At 42.6% G+C, this 9399-nt stretch overlaps 1 protein-coding gene across 4 annotated transcripts; it reads right to left on the bottom strand.

Moving 5' to 3' along the window:
- Positions 1–109: 109 nt before the first annotated feature.
- prrg1 (proline rich Gla (G-carboxyglutamic acid) 1) lies at positions 110–4769 on the bottom strand. 4 transcript variants are annotated; one of them, XM_036977835.1, is made up of 4 exons: positions 4641–4769; positions 3810–3855; positions 3129–3292; positions 110–2499 (listed from the first exon to the last, which is right to left on the bottom strand). In XM_036977835.1, exons 2-4 carry the CDS (start codon positions 3817–3819, stop codon positions 2050–2052), a joined length of 624 nt encoding a protein of 207 aa, XP_036833730.1. In that variant the 5' UTR covers positions 3820–3855; positions 4641–4769; the 3' UTR covers positions 110–2049. The 4 variants fall into 4 exon arrangements, with proteins under 4 accessions (XP_036833730.1, XP_036833731.1, XP_036833728.1 ...); XM_036977836.1 differs by having other exon boundaries at positions 110–2481; positions 4641–4763; XM_036977833.1 differs by lacking the exon at positions 4641–4769 and adding an exon at positions 4018–4605.
- Positions 4770–9399: the final 4630 nt, after the last annotated feature.

Consider the following 9399-nt stretch of genomic DNA (forward strand, 5'->3'; position numbering starts at 1 on the left):
AGCATGTCCAGTGTTTTTGGACTGCAGAAGGACCAAGACAAGTCATCCATCATGCTTTTTACATTAGACAGAGTGGTTTGATAAATTGAGGCACTGACAACTGCCCCGCATGTTTAAGTATTTTATTATAAATTACAATTCAAGCTCAGTACATATTCAAAGGTTTTTTTTTTACATTTGCTTAAGGCGTAAAAACTGGATTTCAAAAAAGGTAACAGTACAACAAATTGGCCCTGCCCAGAATTCCTTGCCCCGTTACCTAGACCTGAACTTAACGGACAGGTGGAAGCAATTTAGCAATAATTCCACCTCGTCTGTGTGTCACCACATACTGTGTCTGGACAGGGCCATATGGCGCGTTCATGACAGCTCAGAACCTCAAGTTAAAATGAACAATAGTTATTTGCGTAGGTTGATTCGGATACTTTCCAAGTGGGAAACTCGGGCCTCATCGTTCGAGTTGTCTTGAACGTACCAATAGACCATCAACACGTCACAGGTCATATAGCATTGGGACAAGTGCTGAGATCCACAGGTCAACAAAAAACATCAGTGCTCGCAAATCTGTAATGAACATATTACACAGGCCCCGTACATTAGTTCTACAACTAATGTACAACATATGGCACAATAGAACATTTTTGTAAAATATGTTTTATTACAAGCGTTGGAGACACTGCACAATTAGTGTGTAAACATTTACTGTGCAGACAAAGGCCAGGATTCAAAAATCGGTAAAACGCGGTCGACAATGCACCTTTTTAAAAAGTCAATGTTCCTGCATTAACAAAACACTGTAGATGACGGCTTAATGGAAATGACTTTCAAAGGGCGAGCGCGCAAATAACATGGATAAGATTGAATCCCGGCCAAACTATCCGTTGTATCATAACCAGGGTGTCAAATGAGTTGTAAATCAGTTGTACATCCTAAAGTGTGTACAGGGCCATTGACGTATTGTGATAATGAATATTAGGCAGATAGTCGGTGCTTAGGATGTCTGCAATTAGTCCCCCAGCTGCATAATTAGCATGTAAAATAGACCGTTGTATCAATAGGTGACATTGCTGAGTTGCGCTGAATAGACCCAAACCAGACTTGCCTTAGAATTCATGAGCAAACGGCTCAGTTTGAGCCTTAACAGAAAGTGCCTTCAGTCACGCCACATATATCCACTACATTAGTATCAATGTAGTCACTACAGTTATCTGCAGAAAAAAAAAATAGAAGCACTCGAGTGCACTCTTATACATGCTCACCCACACACTGCCCATAGTGGCATTTATCGCCGTGAGTGAAAAAGGGCCATTGTCGCTTCATATTCTGCTGCTTCCTGGCCCATATTCCCTTGCAGGTCACTCCACGCCAGCACAGCTCAGATAATGTCACTCCGAGAGACAGACACAGGCTTGCATCCCAAACTACCCTATACCATATTTAGTGCACTACTACCCATAGGGTTCGAGTTAAACGTAGTGCACTGTATAAAGATATAGGGTGCCATTTGGGACAGTCTTCCACAATTCATATGACGCTGGCATAGATCCAGTAAGTCTACGTGTACATAGCCAATACTGGCTTACCAAAACATATGGCTAAAACGACAGCAAAATTGCTTGTTTTTTTAACAATTCACTTCCTGAACATTCAAAACAACTTGTTTGTTCTCTCATTTTTCCTTTACACCACACAATTGTCATGCACCGTTCATTTGCAAGCCCCAAACCTCCAGGGTAGTCATAACATAAATCTATGGTAGTATGGAGGAAGCTAAAAAAATACAATGAAAAAAAAAAAAAAAAACATTTTGGTTTTGTGAGATCAAACATTTGGTATCGTCTCTGCTATCACTCAACTCCTATCCGATGGTCAGTGCAAGCGTAGACGTTATTGCATCCAGCAGCTCTCCGTTAGTGTAGTAACGTAACAGTTAAAGGGAGGTGAGGTGTAGGCTGAGACCAGGAGGATGATATAGCTGGATGGGGGCTGGAGAGAGAGGAGGGGAGCTGGTGGGGCATCAGGTAAGACAGAGCATGGGGGGGGGTTACTTCACTTCCCATGGCCAATGATGTCGTCATACTGAGGCGGCGGCTCTGTCTCTATGTGCACATCCGTATGGCCAACTGCCTCCTCGTAAGACGGCGGTGGCTCTCCCCTGCTTCCCCTCGCAGACGTGACCTCTGAGCCCGGGTAGGCGGGGCTGCTATGGACGCTGAGCTCGGAGTGGTCGTGGAAGTCCCGTCCCCACTGGTCCATGGAGACCACCGATAGTGTGGGGTCCCGGTGGGAGCCCCCCAGGGCGGGGCTGCGCTCCGAACGCTTACGGGAGTGGCAGCGCCACACAGTGATGGCCACTGCTGCAATGAGGAGGAGCACCAGGAGCAAGGGGAGGATCAGGTAGAGGGAGTGGACTCCGCCAACCGCCGACTGCAGCCCGCCACCTGGGCTGCTCTCCCGCACATACTCCTCCCAGAACCGTTGCTGCAGCCAATCAGAGAGCTACATCAGACCAATTACTGGGCAGAATTATCAATTCCTGGGCATTTAAGGTAAAATAAACATGTGAAGTCTACAAATGCCATTTGCAGCATTCTGAATGCCGTACTCCAGAGAGCACACACGCATACAAAACAAAAACACAAAGCTGTCCACATATGTGCGTGCTGCACATCCCTCTGCGGGACGGACTGTGCATTCCCTGTCCTGACAATAGTTGCAGCAATGACCCTCTCCCTACTGAGCAGCACTATCAGAGAGTCAGCTACCCTTCCTGCTGATTATAATCACTTCCTGAAAAGCAGGAACATTCCACAGGCCAGCACACTTGGAGTAGGATTACACGTGTTTTTGTTATCAAGTGCGTGTGTGTCAATGAGGGAGCAACAGCGAGACAAAGAGCATTGTGTGTGCATCCGCGTGAGCGAGTGTTGCGTACAAGGTTGGGGTCAATTCCATTTCAATTCAGGAAGTAAACAAAGGAGGACAAATTTTCCTCAATGCTTCCCATATAAGAAACAAAAAATTAAAATGGAATTTGAATATCAGTTTACGTCCTAATTAGACGGAGCTGAAATGGAATTGACCCCAACCCTGGTTGCGCACGTGTGTTGCGTGTGTGTCTCACTCACAGTTTTTTCATCATTCTCAAAGGCCTCCCTGGCCTCCTCGTAGGTGCAGATCTCCTCCCTGCACTCTCTCTGGATGTTGCCCTGCCGGATCTCCTCTAACAGGTAGCTGTTGTCCCTGCGCTGCCGGCTCAACACGGAGTTGGCCAGGTCCGACGGCAGGAACACTGTCAGAGAGAGAGATGGAGGGAAGAGAAAAGAGCAAGAAGGGGAGGAAGAAATAAAATGTAATGAAAGATTCAGAAATGGTAGGGAGAGAACAGAGGACAAAAAGAAAGACGGGAGAGAGGGAGAGATGCAGAGAGAGAGAAAAGAGGCAGAGGATAATACAAAGCCAGCAGAAAAGAGGGAGCTGCCTACTAACTGCATTTCTGTATAAAACAAAAGCTTCTTTGATTAGAACGGCCAATCCGGGCCAGTATAAATGAAACTAACTCTGGGAATCAAGAGAGGGGCACAGAGCGGCCCTCTGTTGGACTGATTTGGGACTCCATGGACAGGAACCATATTGTGTGTAAAAAAACATTGATTAGACTCACAGAAGGGAGAGTTGGCTAACATTTGTATTTTCCTGGACAAACCACAGTGTTGAGTAGTTGTTTAAACAAGGACCAGCCTTGCCTGTAGTACATTTACGTAAATGTACATGCCGAAGCCTGTGAATAGCCTAGAGAACAAACGTACCACTCCCCATGATTCCTGCTGGTCTGTTTGGGGTGGGTGACAGTGTCTGTTGGCAGAAAAACATTCACCAGAAACAGTCAGTTCCATGTTTTTAAACTGGGACAAAGTCAATGAGAGGAAACAAGACAATAGTAATCCTAGTCATAAAAAAAACTAATTAAAAAAAACCAGGTGATTCAGACATTTAAAGCATTCTACATATACAAACCATAAAGTAGGCCTAGGTTCATAATTGCCACAGTGTTTAAGGCTAACGTTACTCTTCCCATAGAGCATCCGAGTTCGCATAATCCTGTTATACCTATTGAACTCCTGACAGACGTATTAACGGAACTGGCCGTCACACACGGTGTACTGTGAATTCCAGACATCCGTGGCCAGCTAAAAGCTGAATTACCAAACGCTGACCAGGGTTACACAAGAATGTTACCGCGATGACCGAAATAGAACACCAGCAGAAATGTAACAAACAACGCGCCGCCAGCCCCGTTCCTTCCATCTCTTCAAAAGCGCCACAGGATGTGAATCGCGAAACCGTTATTAGAACAACAAAAACTGCTTTAATCTCTGGCGATATTATCACAGCTGCCTATAGGTGTGAACAGTGAGAGAGATGGACAACATCCGAGATTGAAGCTGGCTGACGTTTAGCTCGCTGACAATCGGATGATTTGTAACAATTTCGCTGACTGATTTGCTACATTGTAGGCTAAGGAGCGACTCCTATCGTTCCGATGAGCAAAGGTTTTAGCTGACCGCTTCAAGAATAAACGTAGGATTCAAAGCATTTATTATTCAAATGAAAATGGTAAATAATTCAACTTTATTTACCTGTTTTCCTTCCCGAATGCGCTCTAAGCTCCACTAACGCCTCAATGGCCAAAATGTTTCTACGCACGCGTAAAAGCCTGTTGGATAGGCGTTTTCTCTTTTTTCCATTTTAAAGGGACAGTCAGGTGACTGGTATCAAATCCCTAGAAGGCTATGTGCTATTTCTACACAATATCATTATTTGTTTCACATTATATCATTTGGGAGTGTGCAGCAAGAACTAAAGAGACTGTGTAAAGCTACTCACGGCGCACAGTTAGGCACCCTGGAGATATGTAGTCCACATTTAGTTAATGATTAAATGCACAAGAAAACGTTGCCTGTCGAAGGCATTGACTCGCGAGTCAATAGCAATCTAGGCCCTAGCAATCTACTGTCTAGTGTCTAGGCCCTAGCAATCTAGGGCCTAGACACTAAGCATTTTGTCATTTAACAAAGTGTACTGAAATGACATATTATCTAAATGATCTCTTGAATGATAAAATAATAGATAGCACTGTACAATTTAAAATGGGTTGTTAGTCTCATCACTTAGTAGCATTAGACTATCAATCAATTAAACTGAAGAGTTGACAATGTTGTGACAAATTCAGGGGGTGGCCCTGACCGGGACTCGAACCAAGGTCCAACGGCTGTCAAGCCAATACCTTAACCATTATGCAAGAGGTTCGAAACCACTTGAGGAGGTCGCTAGTTGTTGGGTTAGGGTCACTACATTACTCCCCTTCCTTCGGGGGAGTGTGTCCCTCTCGTGCACACACCTCTCAGATGACCGCCTTTGCGCCATCCCACTTCTGACACCAATTTATTGTGAAATCAGGGGGTGCCCCTGACCGGGATTCAAACCCAGATCCAGTGACTGTCAAGCCAACACCTTAGCCGTTATGCCAAGATGTTTGAACCTTTGAGCCATGTGCTGGCTCAGCACTAGGTGCTGGGTTAAGGTCCCTAAAATATTCTAACATCCAATAGCACAACACCATTGACAAACACATTGACTGTAAATCTCTGGTATTAATAGCTTAGATATCCGACTGACAGACCCAAGGTTGTTGGTTTCAATCCCATTCAACCCTATCTCCTGAACTCACTGCACTGGTGTCAGACGTAGGATGCCACTTCCCTGGGGCCATTGGAGGCGTGCCCAGGAGTCACATGAGTAACTAGAGACAGGGATGAGCGCAGGGCCAGGCATGTTTCCCAGATGATGGAGGTAGTGTAGTTGTAGCATCCTTAGTAGAACACCATCCACTTAGTAGGACCACAACGCCAGCTCATCAAGAGGTTCAGATATCTTGGTATACATGGCTTAGATGGTGGACTCATTCCAGTGGTGAAAAAAGTACCCAATTTTCCGACTTGAGTAAAAGTAAAGACAACTTTTTTTTTAAATGACTCCAGTAAAAGTCACCCAGTGAAATACTACTTGAGTAAAAGTAAAGACAACTTTTTTTTAAATGACTCCAGTAAAAGTCACTCAGTGAAATACTACTTGAGTAAAAGTAAAGACAACTTTTTTTTTAAATGACTCCAGTAAAAGTCACCCAGTGAAATACTACTTGAGTAAAAGTAAAGACAACTTTTTTTTAAATGACTCCAGTAAAAGTCACCCAGTGAAATACTACTTGAGTAAAAGTAAAGACAACTTTTTTTTTAAATGACTCCAGTAAAAGTCACCCAGTGAAATACTACTTGAGTAAAAGTAAAGACAACTTTTTTTTTAAATGACTCCAGTAAAAGTCACCCAGTGAAATACTACTTGAGTAAAACAATAACGTATTTGGTTTTAAATGTCCTCAAGTATCAAAAGTAAAAGTATAAATCATTTAATATGTCTTATATTGAGCAAACCAGACGACACACTCTTGTTTTTTATTTTTTTATTGACGGATAGCCAGGGTCACAGTTCAACACTCGAGACACAATTTACAAAATAAGCATTTGTGTTTAGTGAGTCTGCCAGATCAGAGGCAGTAGGGATGACAAGGGATGTTCTCTTGATAAGTGTGTGAATTAGACCATTTTCCTGTCCTGCTAAGCATTCAAAATGTAAGGAGTACTTTTGGGTGTCAGGAAAAATGTAAGGAGTACATTATTTTCTTTAGGAATGTAGTGGAGTAAAAGTAAAAGTTGTGAAAAATCTACATAGTAAAGTACAGATATCCCCCAAAAATACTTAAGAAGTATTTAAACATATTTTAACTTAAGTACTTTATACCACTTACTGATTCACATAATTGTAGATGTAGATCTTGCTCAGGCTTACTGGCAAATTTGCTGCAATGTACACAATGTATGTGTGTGTGTGTGTGTGTGTGTGTGTGTGTGTGTGTGTGTGTGTGTGTGTGTGTGTGTGTGTGTGTGTGTGTGTGAGTAAGTGTGTGAGTAAGTGTGTGATGTCTCTTAGTGATGTGATTGATGTATTGTGTTGTTGTGGCTCAGGGGGTGTTGTGTTAGTGTGTGATGATCCACTCGGTGCCTTCTTGTTCCCCTGAGAGCCTCTTGATTAGAATCTGTAATCATCAGTGATTATGTAGAAAGACTTTTGCCACGAGGCACAGTCGTCCTACAGTCCTAAAACACACAAATGCAAACACAGATGCAGGAACACACACACAGACAAGCGTGAACCCACACGCACACGCGCACGCACACACACGGACTCACTAAACACAGATACTGAGTTTTTTTGTAAATTATGTTGGAATGTTGGAGTGTGCCCCTGGCTGACCTTAAATAAATACAAATTACAAATTGTGCTGCCTGGTTTGCTTAATATAAGGAATTTGATGTATAGCCTTTACTTTTTACTTGTACTCAAGTATGACAAGTAGGCCTACTTTTTCCATCACTGTATTTAAGTACATTTAAAACCAGACACTTTTAGAATAATACTCAAGTAGTATTTTAATTTGTGACTCACTTTTACTTGAGTGATTTTCTATTAAAGTATCTTTACTTTTACTCAAGTATGACAATTGAGTACTTTTTCCACCGATGTACACTTCTGCTTTATCTTTGATGGTTGAAACCCTATTATCTGGCTATGACCCAAATGTAGAGCGACATCTCTTTGTTGTCGAGTCATTTTTCCATTTCTGTTGTATTGGTTGAAACTTTTTGTTGGCCTAAAAACAATACCCCTAGGCATTTTAATTGCAGTAGAGGTACAGCTAGGGGCTTTTTTAAATGTCATTTCTTTATTTTATTTCACCTTTATTTAACCAGGTAGGCCAGTTGAGAACAAGTTCTCATTTACAACTGCGACCTGGCCAAGACAAAGCAAAGCAGTGAGACACAAACAACAACACAGAGTTACACATGGAATAAACAAACGTACAGTCAATAACACAATAGAAAAGTATATACACAGTGAGTGCAAATGAGGTAAGATTAGGGAGGTAAGGCAATAAATAGGCCGTAGTGATGAAGTAATTACAATTTAGCAATTAAACACTGGAGTGACAGATGTGCAGAAGATGAATGTGCAAGTAGAGATACTGGGGTGCGAATGAGCAAAAACAAATAATAACAATATGGGGAAGAGGTAGTTGTATGGGCTATTTACAGGTGGGCTATGTACAGGTGCAATGATCTGTAAGATACTCTGACAGCTGAAGCTTAAAGTTAGTGAGGGAGATACGAGTCTCCAGCTTCAGTGATTTTTGCAATTCGTTCCAGTCATTAGCAGCAGAGAACTGGAAGGAAAGGCAGCCAAAGGAGGTGTTGGCTTTGGGGATGACCAGTGAAATATACTTGCTGGAGCTCGTGTTACGGGTGGGTGCTGCTATGGTGACCAGTGAGCTGAGATAAGGTGGGGCTTTACCTAGCAAAGATTTATATATGACCTGGAGCCAGTGGGTTTGGAGACGAATATGTAGCGAGGGCCAGCCAACGAGAGCATACAGGTCGCAATGGTGGGTCGTATATGGGGCTTTGGTGACAAAACAGATGGCACTGTGATAGACTGCATCCAATTTGCTGAGTAGAGTGTTGAAGGCTATTTTGTAAATGACATCGCCGAAGTCAAGGATCGGTAGGATAGTCAGTTTTACGAGGGTATGTTTGGCAGCATGAGTGAAGGATGTTTTGTTGTGAAATAGGAAGCCAATTCTAGATTTAATTTAATCTAACCAGACACCTAGGTATTTGTAGCTGTCCACGTATTCTAAGTCAGAGCCGTCCGGAGTAGTGATATTAGACGGGCGGGCAGGTGCGGGCAGTGATCGGTTGAAGAGCAAGCCACTGACTGACAGTTAGATATGGGATGTATCATGCATGCCTATGCAGCATACAAGCTTAGGAGAAACCAATTAATTTTGGGATGTTTTAAAACAAAATATCAAATTCAAAATGTCTAATCAAACTCCAGTCTATGATCACATTTGACTGTAGTTTAAAATGAACACTTCACCTATAGGTCAAACAGCCTACATGGGAGTGAAATTAACCATGAATCATATCAAATAATTTCACTCCTCAGAAAACCCCCATGTTCATTGAATGGGCGGCCTAGTGGTTAGAGCGTTGAGGCAGTATTTTTTTCAAAAAGTTGATGATAATGTATATTTCCGTTAGTTTACGCCATCAAAATGTCATGAATTCTAACCACTTTTAAATGGACATGTTACCAAATGTAGTAACTTACTTTGAAGAGATGGTGATTGGGGCTAAAAAAAAAGTGTTTGGCGTTTGGCAGTCTAAATTCAGTATAGTTGTCTTTAACTGCCATTTCCCTAAAGTCAGACTCTTCCCACAC

The sequence above is a fragment of the Oncorhynchus mykiss genome, chromosome 5 (assembly GCF_013265735.2).
Source record: "Oncorhynchus mykiss isolate Arlee chromosome 5, USDA_OmykA_1.1, whole genome shotgun sequence".
Classification (NCBI taxonomy): domain Eukaryota; kingdom Metazoa; phylum Chordata; class Actinopteri; order Salmoniformes; family Salmonidae; genus Oncorhynchus; species Oncorhynchus mykiss.